General features: G+C 45.1%; 1 protein-coding gene across 1 annotated transcript in view; it reads right to left on the reverse strand.

Moving 5' to 3' along the window:
• Window positions 1-21,660, reverse strand: part of col4a5 (collagen, type IV, alpha 5 (Alport syndrome)) — a 306,253-nt gene that overhangs the window by 74,824 nt on the left and 209,769 nt on the right. Inside the window, exons 28-34 of the mRNA XM_086000713.1 lie at window positions 19,818-19,910; window positions 16,911-17,015; window positions 14,242-14,339; window positions 11,939-12,089; window positions 9,656-9,769; window positions 1,789-1,956; window positions 449-538 (exon numbers count right to left, since the gene is read on the reverse strand). Of these exons, the coding sequence (XP_085856839.1) occupies window positions 449-538; window positions 1,789-1,956; window positions 9,656-9,769; window positions 11,939-12,089; window positions 14,242-14,339; window positions 16,911-17,015; window positions 19,818-19,910 (819 nt within the window). The remainder of the gene's footprint in view (window positions 1-448; window positions 539-1,788; window positions 1,957-9,655; window positions 9,770-11,938; window positions 12,090-14,241; window positions 14,340-16,910; window positions 17,016-19,817; window positions 19,911-21,660) is intronic.

Genomic DNA, 21,660 nt, shown 5'->3' on the forward strand with positions numbered 1-21,660 from the left:
TCATTCTGGTAACCCTTCTCTGGACCGTCTCCAGGGCCTCAATATCCCCAGCATTCGAGAGGACCAAAACTGGGCAGAGGATTCTTGACGTTACCAAACCAAGGTCTTGTACAGGGTAGGAATATTTAGTTTTTGTATTTAACTGTCCGAGCTATACATCCTCATACTCTATTCACTTTTTCCACAGCCTTCCGATTGTGGTCATGAACCATCAGTGTTTCATGAACCATGGCCCCATGTCCCTCTCCTGTTGCACAGCCATAAGTGGGTACTTAAAATTATCGTAATCCAAATGCATCACACTGTATTGATCCGGATTGAAGGCTATCTGCCAACAGGGGACTGAATCAATCATCCAATTCCCCAGCCCCTTTAATTGGGAGGGGAAAAAAACCTAAAATGAACAAAATGCAGTGACAAACTCCAGCGCCAGTTTATTTACGCTTACCTTTTGCACCTTGAAAGCCAGGGACGCCTGAAGAACCAGGAGGACCGGGAGGACCTGGAGTTCCCATCACACCCATATCACCCTTAGGACCTGTGGGCAAGGAGCAGGAAGGGAATTAAGCATAAGTCTCAGTAATGAAGCTGCCAAGCATCGCACAACTGTACTCTAATTCGTCAAGCTGGACCGTTGGTTTATAAAGAACCTCTGGCTCACCTATTCCTTTATTCTTGTCTCGATTCACCCATTCTCTGTTTACATACCTTTCTCCTTAGGCTGATAGCAAAGGGTTTCGACCTGAAACGTTGACTCTATTTCTCTCTCCATGGATGTTGCCTGGCCTGCTGAGTTTTTCCAGCATTTTCTGCTGTTATTTCTCCTTAGGCTAATGGTCGCATGAGGCCATTTCTCTACCAAGTATTTATTGCACAAGAATTTTGTACATAACTTGATAATATTTCAAGAAGGGTTGTCAAGAGTAAAAAAAAACCACCCAGGTTGTTTTAACTCAGTCTGTGCTATCTTAGTGCCCCTGAGAGTGGCGACTATTACACAGCGTCTGTGCCTCATACACGATTTCAACAGGCACCAAACACTCTAACAAGAGCAGAAAGTAACCTTTACATTATTATTTCACAGGCTCCTCACATGCAGACCTCCTCCCGCGCAATGAAGATCCAAATATTTGGGATTTGTGTGGGCCTGTGACTTTTACTGAGCTTGATATCAATAATTATTTCCAGTCACACCCACAGTCCTCCCTCTCTTGCTGACCCACGGCGAATCTGCGGCAAGATATTTGACATTGCTGAAGGTTGGTCAACAGTAACGCCATAACCCCTTTAGTTCAAAAGCCAGGAATTATTTAATGCACAGGATCAAGTCTGGTTAAATTGGACCACTGTATTACGTGGGTGAGTGGGGGGTTTGGGGGCGACTCATGGTAAGCTAGGTAGGCAAAGGTTATCATAATACTCGCCAGGTCAGAATACTCGCCAGGTAGTGCCATCGATGTTGGTCCACTGCTGGTTGTCTCTTAATCCCCTCCTCCTTGGTAACGACAGCACTTGCTCTCAGCTCATTTTTTTGTGGTAAAACAATTGTTACGTAAATCATAGTTTGGCTTCGGAAACCCAATTCAAACTGATCAAATTTGCATATGATACTAAATTGTGAAGGTGGGCTGGGGGGGGGGAAGAAACTGTCAAATGTCTTACAAATGGTGTTAGATGGTTTTAGTGAAGAATACATTCTTCAAGTTATATATCACGTCAAGTTGAAAAATTGCTGGGAATTTATTGTGCACAGTTCACTGGCTTCACAAGATTGCACTTGTGCCTTACCTGCTGGACCTGGTAAGCCATCTCTTGCTGGACGACCTGGTGCGCCTGGGAGTCCGTTTGAACCTGGACTGCCTGGCAATCCTGGGTTTCCTTTATCACCGTGAGGGCCAGGAATATCGAGCCCTGGAGGACCAGGGTCTCCCTTATCACCATAGGGACCTGGTAATCCTAGTTTACATCAAAGAGGAGATTAGCACCGATCTACATAACAGTAAATTCATGGCATGACATATTTCAATTAGCAAACAGGTTTTTGCCGAATATTTTCTTTACTAACTGGTTCTACCTTGTGTTATCCTTTTATACACTAAACTCATTATTACCCCAGTTTGCCAATGTTATCCAGAGGAGTCTTATTTAGTCGCTAGGCTCTGGATATTGTGGGGCCACTGGTGGTATTCTCTGCAATTGCTTGAAGACTGTAGTAAGCTGCGTTCTTGTGCCACATGTTTGGAAGCAAGTGGATTCAGACTGCAATCCGAAGTAACGGCCAGCAGTAGATCCCAATAAGCATTTTGTTAACACAACAGTTAAGGACTCAATCTCAGCCACACTACAGTAACTTTACCTATCCCACGCTCCCAGTTCTCAAAGGAAGCACAGCTTAGAAATAGACCTACAATACTGCAGTACCGATTCACTGAGCCATACTCCCTCCAAGTGCAGCTCTCCCTTCGGAGATCAGTGAATTTACCAAAGCTCACAACTTCAAGAAATATTACATTTATTTTATATATAAATATGCGCATACATAATTATTATAGTTCCTGGTAATCTTCCAGTCATGAAATTTACTTTCTCCTCTGACTATTCAGTTTGATATTGAAACGACAAATCAAATGCCCAGACTTGTTTATAGCCACCTAACTACGGTCCAGATATTATTAGAAACTGGGTTAAGGAAAAAAACAAACAGAAATTCGCATTCAACAAAGTGGCAGACTTCAATCTCAAGGCCAGCAGAGAAAATCTTGCACTCTCTGCATGGATTCAATCTCCAATATTAACGCCTTTGGTCATGAGTACACAATCTTGTTCCAAATTGTGCCTCCGTTAATCAAGCAATACTGCCATGGCGAAGGCTCAGACAGCTCAGAGGAGGCAAAATATTCACACTACCTTACCCATCCTCTCAAGTGGACTAGACCAGACCCTATGTAGTAAAACAATAAGCTGGGAACAACAAGCACCATCTAGAGAGAGGCATTATTACCGTCTGGCTCCCTTGTTTAGGAGTTCTGTACGAAATACCAGCTTGGATGTAACTCTACAAACATACTATCCTTGAGTATTTACGGGAAGAAAATTCACCTTGCCATCGTTTATTGATTTAAAAAAAACTCAATATTCTACAGTACATGAATAACACCGTAGCATGAAGCAAGACACTCCTTTATCTGATATTCCCTTTGAGCACTGCAGGAAGAGTTTTCATGTTTATCATGCCGTAGGACATCAGTGCTATCTGACGAAATATTTCCCCCATCTTTTTCAGCAAGTGCCAGTGTCAGGCACTTCCCGGTTAATTGTAGCACAGACGGGATACAGAATAAAGCTCCCTCTACTCTGCCCCAGCAATGTGCATTAGTCCCGGTCTTAAATAAGCGCCAATGAGATGTTCACTTTTCTTGTACCAGCCATCCTTAAGGCTTCTCCGATCGAGAAGTTTATTCTACAAATGCAATTTCTTGAAACTTGAAGGAAAACAATTAGTTTGGCCTCTATATGAAAAAGATGCTTTGTTTATTTTGAAGTCAGTGCTCAAAGGGTTGCACAGTAAGATGTAATTATGTCTAAAAAAAACAAAGAAAAAGTTCAATAACATTAAACCGCAGCCAAGTTACTGATGCAAGTACCTGTTTGACCTGAATGGGTTCAAAGTTCAGCGTATTGGGGTCGCCGGGGAGTTGGGGTCACCAAGCAGTTACAAGTTGCATACGAGAGGAAAGCCAGTCATTGGTTAGAAAAAGAAACCAAGCAGATCGAAGTTTGACAACTTCAAATACAGGTTAATAAAACATTTCCGGTTTCTGCAACTGTTTAAAAAAACTTCAATAATTCCCAAGCATCAATATTGGTGTTGTATTTTTGTAAAAAATCTAATGGCCTCGTAATGGTGTTGAGCACATAGAACGGCTTCCATTGCATCATTTTTTGTTCATACAGTATTTATGAACTTATATTTATGTAGTACCGTATCAAATCCTCAGGGTGCCCCAAATTCCCTTTATTGAAATATCTTGCTATCTCTGCTGGAGTGGTGGTGGACAATTAAACAGTTAACAGGAGGAGGAGGCTCCAAAAATATCCCCATCCTCAATGATGGTGGAGCCCAGCACGTGAGTGCAAAAGACAAGGCTGAAGCATTTGCAACTATCTTCAGCCAGAAGTGCCGAGTGGATGATCCATCTCGGCCTCCTCCTGAGGTCCCCAGCATCACAGATGCCAGTCTTCAGCCCATTCAATTCACTCCACGTAATGTCAAGAAACGGCTGAAGACACTGGATACTGCAAAGGCTATGGGCCCTGACAACATTCCGGCAATAGTACTGAAGACTTGTGCTCCAGAACTAGCTGCGCCCCTAGCCAAGCTGTTCCAGTACAGCTACAACACTGGCATCTACCCAGCAATGTGGAAAATTGCCCAAGTATGTCCTGTCTACAAAAAGCAGGACAAATCCGACCCGGCCAATTACCGTCCCATCAGTCTACTCTCAATCATCAGCAAAGTGATGGAAGGTGTCGTCGACAGTGCTATCAAGCGGCACTTACTCAGCAATAACCTGCTAACTGACGCCCAGTTTGGGTTCCGCCAGGGCCACTCAGCTCCTGACCTCATTACAGCCTTGGTCCAAACATGGACAAAAGAGCTGAACTCAAGAGGTGAGGTGAGAGTGACTGCCCTTGACATCAAGGCAGCATTTGATCGAGTGTGGCATCAAGGAGCCCTAGCAAAACTGAAGTCAATGGGAATCAAGGGGAAAACTCTCCATTGGTTGGAATCATACCTAGCACAAAGGTTGTTGGAGGTCATTCATCTCAATCACATGACATCACTGCAGGAGTTCCTCAGGGCAGTGTCCTAGGCCCAACCATCTTCAGTTGTTTCATCAATGACCTTCCCTCCATCATAAGGTCAGAAGTGGGGATGTTCGCTGATGATTGCACACTGTTCAGCACCATTCGAGACTCGTCAGATACTGACGCAGTCCGTGTCCATATGCAGCAAGACCTGGACAACATTCAGACTTGGGCTGACAATTAGCAAGTAACATTCGCACCACACAAGTGCCAGGCAATGACCATCTCCAACAAACGAGACTCTAACCATCTCCCCTTGACATTCAATGGCATTACCATCGTTGAATCCCCCACTATCAACATCCTGGGGGTTACCATTGATCAGAAACTGAACTGGGCCAGCCATATAAATACTGTGGCTACGAGAGCAGGCCAGAGACTGGGAATTCTGCGGCGAGTGTCTCACCTCCTGACTCCCCAAAGCCTTTCCACCATCTACAAGGCACAACTCAGTAGTGTGATGGAATACTCGCCACTTGCCTGGATGAGTGCAGCTCCAACAACACTCAAGAAGCTCGACACCATTCAGGATAAAGCAGCCCGCTTGATTGGCGCTCCATCCACCACCTTCGACATTCACTCCCTCCACCACCGGCGCACTGTGGCTGCAGTGTGTACCATCTACAAGATGCACTGCAGCAATTCGCCAAAGCTCCTTCAACAGCACCTTCCAAACCCGCGACCTCTACCACTTAAAAGGACAAGGGCAGCAGATGCATGGGAACATCACCACCTACAAGTTCCCCTCCAAGCCACACACCATCCTGACTTGGACCTGTATCGCCGTTCCTTCACTGTCGCTGGGCCAAAATCCTGGAACTCCCTTCCTAACAGCATTGTGGGTGTACCTACACCATATGGACTGCAGCGGTTCAAGAAGGCGGCTCACCACCATTTTCTCAAGGGCAATTAGGGATGGGCACTAAATGCAGGCCTAGCCAGCCAGTGACGCCCACATCTCATCAATGAATTAAAAAAAAATGTGGCAGCCAAATTGTGTACAACAAGGTCCCATGAGATGAATAACTATTGTGTTCATACAGGGAATAATGTTGGCCAGGACACCAGCGAGAGCGCCCAATCTGCCTTTGAAAAGTGTCATGGGAACTTTAACATCTACCCGAACAGGTAGATGGGGAATTAATGTCTCATTTAAAAGATGGCACATGCAACAATGCTGCACTCCTTCAGTACTGTATTGAAGTGTCAGCCTAGATTGCAGGGCCGATTTCATGAATGCAGGCTCCTGGTGGGGAGCCTCGCCCAATGGGAGTGTATATCAGGAAATGGTGGGCGAGCTCCCACTGATTTTCTGTCCACTTAATAAATTCATCTTATTCTTTCAAAGTCAAATGTAAATGAAGTCCAGAAAATGTCAACAGAACCAAACTCTCCTACAAATTGTTTTATTTTTTTAATTTAGAAATCTAGCTAAATGGCAAGGTCTATTGTGCAGGATATCATTAGAACTAAAAAGGGTAGGAAGGAAGATGAGAAGTGGTGATTAGATGACAATGAGCTTGGGTATTAAAGCCTTTATAATGCAGGGGGAAGGCAAGGAGCTCGACGGTCCTGGGAAAGGATGAGTTAGAGTAGAAGATGGTGTGATGATTCTGGATTTCAACAGGAGGAAGAGTATGTGGGATAGAGTATTTGGAATTCAGGAGGAAGAAGAAAATCCAGAGGAACAAAGCAGCATAGATAAAATAAAGAGAGGTAAGAAAGGTTGCCGAGGAGATGTTGGAGGCTAGAGCTGAGAGAAGGATCAAAAGAAGTCACCACCTCAATTGTATAATTGCAGTCACCTTTCTTTTCTTTTGATTACTACTTTCTCTTTCTCCCAGCCACCATTATCAAGTGAAAAAAGGAGGTTGAAGAGACTACCTGCTCTAGTTCTGTTTTGTAAGTTGGTTGATGTATGAGAATATCTAATGCAACATATTGTCAAACCCCCCTCTCTGCAGCAAAGTAAATTACCTTCAGTCCTCTATTTGCATTACAAAAACCACCACCCAGCGGAGAGCTGATTCGGTGATGGTGAAACTATTGCCCCATTCAGGTCACTGTACCACCATCGCCACCAAGCTTTGCTACAACACAAAATCCACTCGATGAATATTTCAGGGGGTGGGGGGGAAACAGCATCACAGTGGAGTGAAATAGCAAAGGACTCATGTCACGGTCCCCATCACTTTGAGGGACGTGGAGTTGAGGCCAAGATCAGATCAGCCATGATCTTATTGAATGGCGGAGCAGGCTCGAGGGGCCGAATGACCTCCTCCTGCTCCTACGTCTTATGTTCTTATGTTCAGCCAAAAAATGGCATCGGAATGAGATCCAATGAAGTTTGCCAGTTACACAAACCCACCCCACCCCACCAAAACACACCAGTATTGATACTTGAATATTCTTCTACTACTAAACTAGACACACCACAAATAAAAAGCTGCACGGAGAAGCAGAAAGCCTGTGTTAGCAAGTGTATTATATCAGATGCCCAGCCGAAGCCATGCGCTACAAGCTTATACTGTCCCAGGTAGTTAGCACTTTGACTGTCCGATTAAAAACTTGCCATGCAAAGAGCATTCCGGAACGTAAGCAGGGGTCTGCTCATTCATCTCTTAGGAAGAGACAGAAAATGTTTTCAAACAGAAACTCAACGGCTGCAGTGGATTGGTGGTTAATGTCCTTTGATTCAGATTCTGTGGCTGTGCATCAATCACGTCGTTCCAGCAAAAATGCCCTTAAATTCTCGACACATTCTTAAAACACCTCTGACCATGACCGTGAGCTACAACTGATTGGTGTGTGGATATCTCCACCATGCACACAATTTACAGGTGGATAATAAAAAGAGTTAATTCCGGCACAACCGATTCCGTGATTTCAACCATGCACACAGACAAGCGAACGTCAGCTACAACATAGTGATTGGTGTGTAAAAATTAAAAGGGCTTTGATTTTCATGTTTGGCAAACTTTGTTTGTGCGCTCTCTCACACTCACACACACACATACATATATACCGTATTTTTACATACACACACACCTGATGCAACAAAATAAACTGCACCGTGCACACGGCTTTGCGGTGATAAAAATGCTCTTCTTCCTCCCCACACAGAAACAGGGTTTGCCAAACAACTTAGGACGACAGTGCCCTTTAACACAACTTACTTGCAACATTTTAACATCTCGTACTCTGGAAACACCATTCTTAGCAAAATATGAAGTCGCATTTAACAAGCCAAATTCTCTTACTTGCATGTCACAAATAACATGGGGAAACTGCTTGGGAAACGGCATATTTCTCACACAGCATTGGCCATGACCTTTTGTACCCGTGCGAGCTGGTCTCATTCCCAAGTTTATGACAGGTTCAGAACTACGATTAGGGTTTTTACACTTCAGCAGTAAATTTGCGTTTTCTGAAGTCATCCCCCCTCCCACAAGAGCGCCACCTACAGACCAGCCAAACAAATGACTGGCGGAAGTCTGTAGCCAGCTGTTTTTATGCAGTCAACATGTGTCAAACTGCAATAGTGTTCATGTGATCAGTTAGCAAAAGTGAACGGGGGTGGGGGAAAGAGGTGTGTAAGATAAAGTACAACCAAAAGACGAGGAAGATCACACCAAAAGTAGGGAGTTTTCACCTCATTCCTCTTTTGGTTATCTTCCACATTTCTTAGGGCGTTTTGCCAAGTAGTGCCAAATAATGGGGGCAGGCTAATTATAATTTGACATTTAACCCCAGCCTTGAGGAGTAATGAACCAAATATACTATGGCCCTGAATTTCCTTGAGGGTTCCGCTGGACTCCATCCATAAATCCGGCAAGTGTTTGGTGGGATTAACTGGAAAAAGGCAAGGACCTGTTCAGCTTTGTAAAGGGCATAATTCAATGACACCCAGTGAGCAGAGACGCCCTCAACGTTGAGAGTTCCCACTTCCACCGCTCCAGCTCAAACACCGGAGGCCAAGAAATGAGCCATACCAGGCTGCAGAAAGGATCAAGTGGGTCCCTCCGGAGGTATGGGTCTAGGCCTTGAATCCTAAAGAACAGGTTGGTTTTTTTCAAAATTGTTTTGGCCCTTTTACCCAAGGATCTGAGGAGGAACTCCACGGGGTCTTGGGTATAGGGGGAACCTGGGCAACCCTCCGCCTCCTCCCTCTCCAATAATGGGCAGGTGCCAGGCTTTGCTCAATTGGGCACCTGGATGCCAGAGACGTGCCTGTACTGGCAAAGTCACTCATTGGCCCAATGCAAATGGGTTGTCCTGCCACTGACCCTGCAAACTCTGGAGGGGTGAGTGCTTGAGATCACTGGTGGATGTGATCACAATGTAAACACTGGGATCGGAGCCTGTGGATTTGTGGGGCCTACCTTCCTCGGAAAGCAGCCCAAATAATAGTGCTTGGTGTAGTGAGTTGTTTGTTGGTGGGTGGGATGGACAGAAAGGTAACCTAAAGCTGTATATTGTATAAATTTATCAGAGTACTCGGTTGGCCAATGCTGGTTTAAAACAATTCCTCATTACAGTAATGGAGTTCTTCAAAGTTCAATTTCTCTTTACATTTCATACTTAAAAAGATATACATGGGAATTCTGGGTAAAATGGTCCCCAACACGTGGGCCAGGGAAAGGATGGTGACACCTCGGAAAACATTACATTGTTAGCTGGTTTCCAACTAGCTGAAACAATACCTTCAGGTATCCAGAATACCAGAGGTTTTATCAACTTTAAAGTTCGAGTGGGTTGAATGACATGCAGCTAGCAGTATTCATACCTGGTTGACCAGGAAGCCCAGGTGGGCCTTGTGGACCTGGCTGGCCCCGACCACCTATTCCAGGTGGGCCTGGTGGACCAGTAGGGCCTGGAGAACCGCCGAAACCGGGATCGCCTGAGGAAGGAAGGGGGGAAAAAGGTTACAAAAAAATTGTCTTTTTCTGGGAAACAGCGTGCATTATTAAACTTCTGTCGAGCACATCCTCCCACTGCTTGAAGTCAGCTCACACTTTCATCAGCCTAAGGCTCAACTAAATGAGGTGAGGTGACTTCTTTGAAAGTTCAGACAAGAGCAACAGGTGCGCCTTTGTGTAAAATGCGACTGAGTTACAATGAGTTGTCAGCCTAGCCTTTCCACATCTCCCTGCCCTGGGTGATTTTCTTTTGGCAGATTTGGTATGGGTGGAGCCGGAAAGCAACCTGGGGGTCACGGTCTGCTGTGTCCCTGACTCTCCTCCATTTCCGTCAGGGCCAGTCCTTTCAGAGGCCACATACAGGCGGGCTGGCTGGCATGCAAATGAGGGAAAACAATAGCAGAGGCCATTTGCACTCTTTGAATGATGGCTGCTGGGAGTACCTGTTAGGCCCCAGCATCCAGTGTTCAGATGTTAGCAAGGGGACTTTGGGGCCAAAGAGAAGAGGCCTGTGCAAATGGTCTCAGAGGCCAGCCACGCATAAATGGTAACATTTTCAGATTACTAATCATATTTCTCCACGGGCAGCGTGCCGGCTACCCCTTCCTCCAGCCGCGGCAGGCGCAGCAAGTTTCTGTAGCCAGGCTGGCGCAATTTGTCAGGCTGAGGTGGAGGAGCCCACTGCCTGCACGATAATGACCCTGGGGCCAGAAATACAGTCAGTCTCACGGGACCATTCCCAGGGCAGACGGGAGACCCGTCCCTCACCGTTGGAATGTGTCTCAATTAAAGGGGGGGGGAGTTATGTTGAACGAATGATGCATGTAGGCAATGATATAATGAATTGCATCACAGCAGCACAATACTTATGATGGTGGCCATAGCCCACTTGTGAGTATAAGCCTCACTTGAGTCACCTTCACTTGCACAAGATATTTATCACATCATACTGCTGGCTAGGGACTACTGTACATGTCATTTGTTATAAATCTCATCATCATGAAGAAACGACTCATGAAATAACACTGGACGGCCAGCTGGTGGCGCCGTCCAAGGAGTATAAATACTTGGGCGTGGGCCTAGCTTGCCCAGGGACATTTTGTAAGACAGGAACTAGTGAAGTACAACTAGACCTCCATGTTCTGAAACAAGTTGATTAAAGCTTTGCTTTATACTCAAACCAAGTGCGTAGTGAGTTTTATTACGTCATCATTGTTGAGCATCAATTCACAGACAAACTGAGATGAGGAGGAATTTCTTCTCCCAGAGGGTCGTAAATCTGTGGAATTCTCTGCCCCAGAGAGCTGTGGAGGTAGATAGGTTTTTGAATAATAAGGGAGTGAAGGGTTATGGGGAACGGGCAGGAAAGCGGAGTTGAGGCCAAGATTGGATCAGCCATAATCTCATTAAATGGCGGAGCAGGCTCGAGGGGCCAAGTGGCCTGCTCCTGCTCCTATTTCTTATGTTCTTACAAAAGCAGAGCCATGCAGCTTGCAAGAACCCATTTAAACTGACACTTAAGATTCTACCTGTAGAATAAGCAGACTATCTCACCATTGACTGTGGGCCCCAGTTGGTCATCTAACAGGTGTGAGAGATGGCCATTAATTCTCTCAGTGCTAAGTTGCTTATGGAAAGAGTAACACTGCTTCAATCCAGTGGTATTTGTAACATGGATCAAGGGACAATTGTGGATCACTGCCCTCTCACCTATGGCCTTTGTGACAACCTACGTCACTTGTGTGTGAGATGTGGCTGGAGCTCGAGTCATTGCTATTCTCTTTGCTTCTCAGTTGAGAGAAAAGAAAGGAATGTTATTGGAAGAGTTGGGCAGCCCAATGTCGCCAGAAAAAGTGAAAGGGCCACTCAGCAACTTGAAATCAAAAGCACACAGATATGAGAAATCATGGGCTTAGACCCACGTTCCATCACATCTGCGGTATGGGATGTTGGAATATAATCGAGAGCCGCTATTAAGCAAGCCTATTCAGACTATTAAAAAATGAGTGAGCAACATTGTTTTAACTCATCATCAGGAAATACCCTCAAGATGTCTTCAGACACTCCACTGTTACCTTTACAAATATTCACACCAATGACCAACAAAGTCAGCTCGTGAGATTCTTTCAGCAATATGTCAGGAAATGTACCTTTCGTTCCTAATGTGCCATCTAATCCTGGTCGACCTGGTTGGCCTGGTAATCCAGGGAATCCTGAATCACCTTTAAATCCTGGCAGCCCATCATTACCTCGTAGGCCAGGAGGACCCGATGGTCCTGGAAGTCCAAAGCCTGGATCTCCCTGTGTGGAAATGGAAACAGTCACGAGACAGCTCATTTCTTAGGAGTTACTGCTTTATTTGTTTCTTACATTATCACAACATTAACTATACATCTATACACTGCTTGCACATTATACAGAAAGCATTGTTCCAATATCCAGAGTGAGTTGAAGTAAGTCATTATCTAATTGAATGGCGGAACAGGTTCGAAGGGCTGAATGGCCTACTCCTGTTCCAGAGCCTCATTATGAGACTCACGGACAGACCCAAGGGACTGGTCCTCGTCAGTGGTGCCGATTTTTAAGTATACTGTTGTAGCTGTCTACTGCAGTAATGTAAATGACCATTGAATCACGCTTGCGCTGTGTGACGTAGGACCTCCAACAAGATTTCTGTGCGGGATGACTAGGCTCTCTTGGGCATAGGCATCCGCTATCCAATATGAACCCCCTGGAGCAAATCCCACTCCTACATAGAAACATAGAAACATAGAAGATAGGAGCAGGAGTAGGCCATTCGGCCCTTCGAGCCTGCTCTGCCATTCAATGAGATCATGGCTGATCATCCAAATTCAGTACCCTGTCCCTGCCTTCTCCCCATATCCCTTGATCCCTTTAGCCTTAAGAAATATATCCAATTCTTTTTTGAATATATTTAATGAACTGGCCTCCACCGCCCTCTGTGGCAGAGAATTCCACAGGTTCACCACTCTCTGGGTGAAGAAATTCCTCCTCATTTCAGTCCTAAATGGCTTACCCCTTATCCTTAGACTATGACCCCTGGTTCTGGACTCCCCGGCCATCATAAACATCCTTCCTGCATCTAGGCTGTCCAGGCCTGACAGAATTTTATAGGTTTCGATGAGATCCCCTCTCAATCTTCTAAACTCCAGTGAGTATAAGCCCAATCGACACAATCTCTCCTCATACGTCATTCCTGCCATCCCAGGTATCAGCCTGGTGAATCTTCACTGCACTCCTTCCATGGCAAGAACGTCCTTCCTCAGGTAAGGCGACCAAAACTGCACGCAATACTCAAGGTGCGGTCTCACCAAGGCCCTGTACAACTGTAGCAAGACATCCTTGTTCCTGTACTCGAACCCTCTTGCTACGAAGGCCAACATACCATTTGCCTTCTTAACCGCCTGCTGCACCTGCATGCTTACCTTCAGCGACTGGTGCACAAGAACACCCAGGTCTCTTTGCACTTCCCCTTCTCCCAATCTATTGCCATTCAAATAATAATCTGCCTTCCTGTTTTTGCCACCAAAGTGGATAACCTCACATTTATCCACATTATAGTGCATTTGCCATGTTTCTGCCCAATCACCCAACCTGTCCAAATCGTACTGGAGTTTCACGACATCCTCCTCACAGCTTACCCTCCCACCCAGCTTTGTGTTGTCTGCAAATTTGGAGATATTACATCCAATTCCCTCGTCCAGATCATTAAATATATTGTGAACAGGTGGGGTCCTAGGACCGATCCTTGCGGTACCCCACTAGTCACTGCCTACCACTCGGAAAACGACCTGTTTATTCCAACTCTTTGCTTTCTGTCCACCAACCAGTTCTCTATCCAAGTCAATACCTTGCCCCCAATCCCATGTGCCTTAATTTTGCACGCTAATCTCTTATGTGGGACCTTATTGAAAGCCTTCTGAAAGTCCAAATACACCACATCCACTGGTTCTCCCTTATCTATTTTACCAGTTACATCCTCAAAAAATTAGTTCCTGATTCTCAGTCATAATTGGGGTGGCTGGGGGTGTGGTGAGGGTAACTGAGTGCAGGCTGCATCATCGCTCTGTAAGGAGGAAATAAATTATGCCTAGATGGTTGCCAATGCCTCTAGGGTACTTGCGGTGGGTCTGGGAAATGCGGCCACTTTCTCAAGAATCAAAGCTTGGCGAAAGACGGTGACGATATATAGGAAAAATTATATTAAGCAATAGCATAAAAACCCCTCCAATGAACAGTAATACACTGAATAAAGCACTGAGTTAGATCTGTAAGCACAGCACGTCAGGCAATTCTGTAGTCCCGATATCGCAGACTTTTTCAGTAAACAGATATTTTTCAGTGAAATCACTGCATAGCATCAGCAGCGCTAGTTCATGGGACTACACTGTGTTCTGAAAGTCAACTGTTAACCGAAACAGTAAATACACACCTTTGACCCAGATCGCCCTAGTTGGCCTGGTGACCCATCACGGCCCGGTCTTCCTGAACTTCCCGGAGCACCTGGCAAACCTGGTGATCCTGGCAAACCTGTAAAAGATTAATCGGATAACACCAGTTAGCACTTTGCTTCAAAGCTGTGGCTTCCTCCTTCCAATTCAAAGTAGGTCGGCATTTCAGCGACACTTTTGGGAGAGAGCACGCTTCACCAAAACTGTAAGGGGCATGTTCCGCAGTGTGGGTCACTGCAACTTGGACTGCATTTTCAGGCAAAGAAGTCACATTCTGATTATGTAAAGAAAAACTGCCCAGTTGCACCGTCTTTGAGGAGCGGTGGGGAGGGAAGATGCAAACATAAACACGCACAAAGAAAAAGTGACCATCATGGTCCAAATATAAATGAGAACATTGGAGGTGACGATAACAGAGCTTTGTTGGGTTTTTTTAAGAGAAAATAGTGGGATCAGGTCAGAGGATTTCTTATGAATAAACAACATTTTTATCATAACCATTTAAATTGTCAAGGGAATTTTCAAATTTCACTACAGAGTTCAGACTGCACCGTTCAAATTCATTTTCTCCTAGGCTGGAACTTCTTACCTCCCTTGATCTTTGCTTCTTCCTACAAACTACAGCTTATGACAATCAACATTTGTCATCACCTAACCATTAGATCTTAATTTACATCATCCTTTCCTACTATTTTTGACCTTGGTGATGTTCTCCACTGTGGGCCTTGGTCCTTCACCCTTGGTGTCTCAATTAAAGCGAGATATTTACTTGATTATCTTTAACAACCAAGGAGAAATATACCCCGCCCCAGGAGATCGAGTGGTCTGATCGGGTAAAGTTTGCCTGATATGTAGAAGAAGCAGACTTGAAAGACTGAATGATCTTTACTCAGTCTGGGAAAAAAACATGGGGAGGCAGAGTTTCTTGCAGAAAAGTATGGGGATCGGGAGAAACAGATATAGTTTTACAATTATTTTTAATCTTTGTACTCCACAATTTCATGTCCTCCTCTTTTACCCTCAACTTGAATTACTGTAAGCCCTGAAGCCTCTTAAAGCTGTCTTTGCCTGGCGTGAAGCAATACTAATCTTTCTCGAGCAAGGCACTGAGCCTTTTTAAACCTGAAATAATCTGTACAGCTTTAGGCAAAACAAGTTTGATATTTTTAAGAATCTAAACACTATTAATAAAACCAATTATTCCACGCGCACGATCTTAATAACCACGAGTTTAAAATCTTCACAGCTGGCTGAAGATACGTCTACAATTATTGTGACTGGTTCTACTTATAGCGTATCACCTGTGACAACTGACAATTTGAAACTTCCCACACAAGCACAATCCTATGAAAACTAAGAAAAACCTTTTGCTAGCTACTTTTTGCATCAGAGTGAATGTTAAAAGCAGCACGTTTACAGACATCACTGAGCCACAGAAGGGAGAAGGAAGAAAGCAGAGGCAGAGCAAGTGAGTAAGATCAAATGGTGAAAGGAAATGGGAATGAAGTTGACCACCGGCCTCTCTCAGGTGCCTCCTAGTACAGTAGCTAGTTCAATGCCACATCAGCAGAAACCCGGCGCGAAATGGGCACGGGGAACGATCCCTGTGCTGGAACGGGTCGGCCCGAGGAACACTTGATATTGGATACAATAGCAAAATACTGCGGATGCTGGAAATCTGAAGTAACAACAGAAAATGCTGGAAGCACTCAGCAAGCCAGGCAGCATCCGTGGAGAGAGAAACGGAGTTAACGTTTCAGTTCTGGGGCCTGCTGAGTGTTTCCAGCATGTTCGGTTGTTACACTTGATATTGGGTCCTGGGTCTCATAGACTAGCGAGCTGTGGGTTTAAATTTCAGGCTGCTGTGTTGCCAACAGATAGGTGCTGAAATGGGGGGGGAAGATGTGGAAGCGATTGGGAGGAGCCTGAGCGAGGGCCAGCAACGGGGTCGTCGGGAATGCTGTGGTAAGCTTTTTAAAAAAAAACTTACCGTTTTGGTGACGGCCTCCAGCGGTGCCTTTATGAACTGCCGTTTAGGCGGCACGTAGATTGAGTTATTCTGAACACATCGGGCCAGGTGGCGGCAGCGTGCGGGGCAGCCCAATTTCGGGAAGGGGTTCTGAAACAGGCGTTTGGCCTCCTATTTACATATGCAAAGGACCCAACATCAGTTTTAGGGGCGGGCCCTGGACGCCTATATTTCAGCTGTTACCAAATTGGTGGGTGGTGCGCTTCTGGCGCAGTATGTGTGCGCGCAGGTTGCCTGCCATATTGGATGTTTAGGCGTCCATTTTACGCTGGTAAAACAGGTGTGTCACCAATGAATTTCAAGGCCAATAAACTCAAACTCGGTTTGCCTGTTCTTGTGTTCAGTTGGACATTAAAGATTGCTAGCACTATTCAAAGAGCAGGGAGCTCTCCCGGTGACTTTGTCAACATCTCTCCCTCAAGTAACACTAAACCATTAGCTGGTTATTTATCTGATGACTGCATATAGGACCTTGATGTGCAAAAAGTAGCTGCTGCAATTATCTACATAGAAAGGAAGTGCTTTGGGATGTTTGAGTGATGTGATGAGGTGCTATATAAATGCAAGTTTTTTTTTTACTACTACAATGTAGCGCTGCATCATCAGCGAATAAGAACCTACCTTTTAGGCCTGATGGACCAGGGAATCCAATACCTGGCACTCCCAAGTCACCCTTTGGTCCAGGGAGGCCCGATAGACCGGGCTGCCCAGGTTGACCGGAGTCACCTATAGAACGGAATGCAAATTTTATATATTAATACAAACACATAGATGACGAGCGAGCTTTATTATTTCTGCTTCCTCACATCTCTTTCAGAATATAAGTTTGCAGGACTACACATGGCTACAAGTATATAGATTATAAATATATAGGTGCACCATTGAGAATGGGTGAAGAAGCAATGCTAATGGAGATGACCTCATTACCCACTGTTACCAGGTCCTTTCCTTAAGATACAACAAACATGGCATACCTGCTATCATATAATTCACTAATCCTACTGGCCATACTCTCAAACCAATCAAACATGAACAACTCTTTTGTTATATTTTCACTTGGAAGATGGTGGTAGTTATTGGAAGACTGGCAGCCTTAAAGTACCTTGCGCAAGTGATCCTTCTTCATCCACACCTAGAGTACTGCGTACAGTTTTGGTCCCCTTATTTAAGGAAGGATATACAGTACTTGCATTGGAGGCAGTTCAGAGAAGGTTCACTAGGTTGATTCCTGGGATAGAAGGGTTGTCTTATGAAGACAGGCTGAGCAGGCTGGGCCTATACTCATTGGAGTTTAGAAGAATGAGAGGTGATCTTATTGAAACATATAAGATTCTGAGGGGGTTGGACAGGGTAGATGCTGAGAGGATGTTTCCCCTTGTCAGGGAATCTAGAACTAGGGGGCATAGTTTCAGGATAAGGGGTCGCCCATTTAAGACGGAGATGAGGAGGAATTTCTTCTCAGAGGGTGATGAATCTTTGGAATTCTTTACCCTCAGAGAGCTGTGGAAGCTGAGTCATTGAATATATTCAAGGCTGAGATAGACAGATTTTTGAGCAACAGGGGAGTCAAGGGTTATGGGGAGCGGGCAGGAAAGTGGAGTTGAGGCCAAAATCGGATCAGCCATGATCTCATTAAATGGCGGAGCAGGCTCGAGGGGCCGAATGGCCTACTTCTGCTCCTATTTCTTATGTTCATATGCGAGCTTGGGCAGTGAGTGTTGATCTGCTATTTAAACATGGGAAGCATCACAGCAAAGCTAACCCTGTCCTCATCCGGCATACACCGACACACACACTCAAACACACTTTCCAACACTGGCCAACGGATTGAACACAAGACGTGTGTGCCTGTGTGGTTCTGTACCACACCAGGCAGCGTGCTTACCAACTTCATCTTCAGATAGGAAGTCTCCAGATAGAAAAGATTTGGCAATGACTGCACTGAGGTTTCTCCAAGAGGTCTTGGAATCGCAAAAATCAGATGAGCCATAATAACAAAGACAACGTTGCACCTAAATACTTCCTGGGTTCGGAGATCACACCAATGGTACATACAGGAAACTCTTTTTTATCCGGCACCGATGGGACCGGCGTGGTGCCGGTTTATCAAAAAGTCTGGATTACAGAGAATTACAGTTAAAAGGTAAGAGAGCTCTGTACACAGTAACAAATCCAGGCTTCCCTGTTGCTTAGCAACAGGTGCAAGAAGCCCGGCCACAGACCAAGCGTCCCTGTTGCTTAGCAACAAGTGCAGGAACCCCCCCAATTACACAGCCAAGAATCAAGAAACAGCCACTAATATGAAGAAAAGCTTAACTGAACCTACTCCTGAATTTTGCCGGTTAACCGAGATTTCCGGTTGTTTGGGTGCCGGTAAATCGAGAGTTTCCTGTGCATTAACACACACTGGCTTCTATTTAAAAAGGTAAGTGAATACCTCTCATTGTACAGAACCTCAGAACACATTGGGGGCAGAATTTGCATTGGGGGGAACCAAACTCCAGGCTTAATCTCCCCCGCCCGATCCCCCCTCAGAAATGCAACGACTGCCAATTCAGCAACCGGCAGCTTTTGGCTGCCTAGGCCAGGTGTTAGGACCGTTCAATATGCTAATAAAGGCCAAACACGTGTTTTAGCACCCCACTGACAAATTCAGCAGAAACTAGTTGAAGCATACCGTTTTCCTGGGTCTATATAGCCTAGCCAGTGGTCACTTAAAGGGACCACTGGAGGCCGCCAAAGAACTGGCAAGTTTCACTGTTTTCAAACTCACCTTAATAAGCGGCCAAGAGGAACAAGAGTACTCCTGTACAATAGAGTGCAGCTTAGCAACCTCCTCCTCCTCCCCCACCCCCGCCAGGACATACCTGTGGGCCGGCTTTCAGACTCTGCAAAGGCCCCGAGCAGCGAGCTGCACTGGAACGCCCCAATCATCGGTTTTCTGGAAACGCGACTCGTGGCCCAGTGTGGAAGCGGGTCTCGGGCCTTCACCTTCAGGCGCACGTTCGAGGCATGCTGCCCACGCCGCAGGAACCGGCGCAAAAAAACAATTTCTCGCCCGTCATCTGACTTTACCCCTGTTCAAATTTGGTGTCGTCCCCTCCCCGCTGCCCACACAAAATTACTAGGAGAGGTTTCTTCACTTGGAGCTTCCCAGAAGTATACTGTAGAGAGCTTTGCGTTACATAAGAAGGGAACGTATTCCGAGAAAATACGAAGATGAGGTTTGGTTGACCAGCAATCACCAACCCCCGGTAAAAGGCTTCAGATTGAAGAGCTCATTCTATATTCTACAACCATCAGCAGAAGTGAGCAGAATAAGCAGAGTATCGTTCTATAGGCTAAATTCAGAACTGACATCATAAAAGAATACCGTGCGCTTTAACTATGTCATGGCCCCTTATCCCAGCATGATCCCACCTAGTTCATTTGTTCTTTCAAAACATGTGCAAATAGCCACTAACGTGTTTACTTCACCACAGAAATTACACAAGTTAAACAAAGACTTAAACAGCTTAAACATCTTACCTGGACTACCTGGTCGGCCAGGTTCACCGTGGGGCCCTGGAGGACCTGCTGGACCAGGTTCAGAGATTGTACTACCTGATTCACCTTTAATACCTAGACAGAGTAGCAGAGGATTGATGACAATTCCCTTAGATGTTAAGGACAGTTGTACATTAGGCAACTTTGCATTAAAAGCAAAGCACTAATAATTCCACCAGAACCTCCATAATTTGATCTATTTCCTCTCACTCAAATGTTGTGGCACTGATGCAAATGGAAATGTTTAAATGTCCTGCAATAGAAGTGAATATTTTGAAAATTTGCTTCCTTCAGTGCTTTGTCTTTCATTTTGTTTTTGTAATCCTTCTCTCCTACAAGCAATCATTCATGATGAAAGTTGATTCCATGGGCACTGGTACCTTGACCTAGTGGCCATTTTTCATATCTGAGACTGGACAGTGAGTACAGGCAGGTTATACGACCCAGGAAAGGTAGTACATAGAAACATAGAAGATAGGAGCAGGAGTAGGCCATTCGGCCCTTCGAGCCTGCTCCGCCATTCAACGAGATCATGGCTGATCATCCAAACCCTAGCACCCGGTCCCTACACCGACAACCATCCCACCCAAGCCCTATCCCCATAACCCCGTAACCCCACGTATTTAATCCCCCCCTAACACTAAGGGTCAATTAAAAATTTTTTTTTTTTATCATGGCCAATCAACCTAACCCGCACATCTTTGGACTGTGGGAGGAAACCGGAGCACCCGGAGAAAACCCACGCAAACACGGGGAGAATGTGCAAACTCCACACAGACAGTCACCCGAGGCCAGATTTGAACACGGGTCCCTGGCGCTGTGAGGCAACAGTGCTAACCACTATGCCACCGTGCTGTGTACAGCAAAGTACAGCAAAGTACAGCTGTGCCTGATGCGTTCCTCGCCCCTGATGTCCACCACACATGCAATGTCCCTCAAGAGTCACTAGGTAAATACCAGAAGTCAGAACATGGATGACTAAACTATGATCAGGTGGCAAATCTCCGTACCATAGTCAAGAAGCTAAGTATATCTGCTTTTACCATTTAATAATATTGTGGAGCTGGCTTCCTAGTCAGATGATAGATATAACATCCCAGTAAGAATCACTGAAATTTTATGTCTTCTAAACTAGTGTCTTCTACAAAAATGAAGAAATTACATCATTAAAAAAGTACAATTCTAATGGTTAGCGTTCCACCAATTCTTTTAGTAAAATGCCTAAATTAGGCCAAAATGAAAGTGGATACCACCTTCAAAGCGTTTAATGAAAACTGCTCTCCCCTCCCCCAGGAGCAGATCCTGGCACTGTCAAATTGCTATATATTCTAATATGTAGCACATTAGATGAAATCTGATCGAGAGAGATTGGAAATGAACACTACAATTATGAATAGATCCACTTTTCAAGAGGTACTCTAACAAGTTTATAGAAGGCACCAAGGTGGAAATCGTTCATGGTTATTTTTTTAAAAATTAGAGAAAATCACATTTTCTCTTTACTAAATCTAATCTCCATCACTTTGGGCATTGCCTGTCAGAAGGTACCAGAACAAATTGAATTACTGCAGATTTTTCATACACAGGGCTAAAGTCCTGCATGCAACAAATATTGAAGCATAATCGTCTCATTATTTAGAGGTCATCTTGCTGAGAGTGCGGGGGATGGGAGGGCTGGCTGATGAGGGCAAATGGTACAATGCATTGCTGTTCTAAAATATTATGATACCAAGAGGTAGGATAGGTATTACCTTCCTTCATGGCCAGTTCCGAATTGCAGCCAAACCAATACAGGAAGAGGAGAGGGAAGAAAAATAAACTTGAG

This window comes from Somniosus microcephalus, chromosome 1, assembly GCF_052327205.1.
Source record: "Somniosus microcephalus isolate GS21.2 chromosome 1, FLI_Smic_1.0, whole genome shotgun sequence".
Classification (NCBI taxonomy): domain Eukaryota; kingdom Metazoa; phylum Chordata; class Chondrichthyes; order Squaliformes; family Somniosidae; genus Somniosus; species Somniosus microcephalus.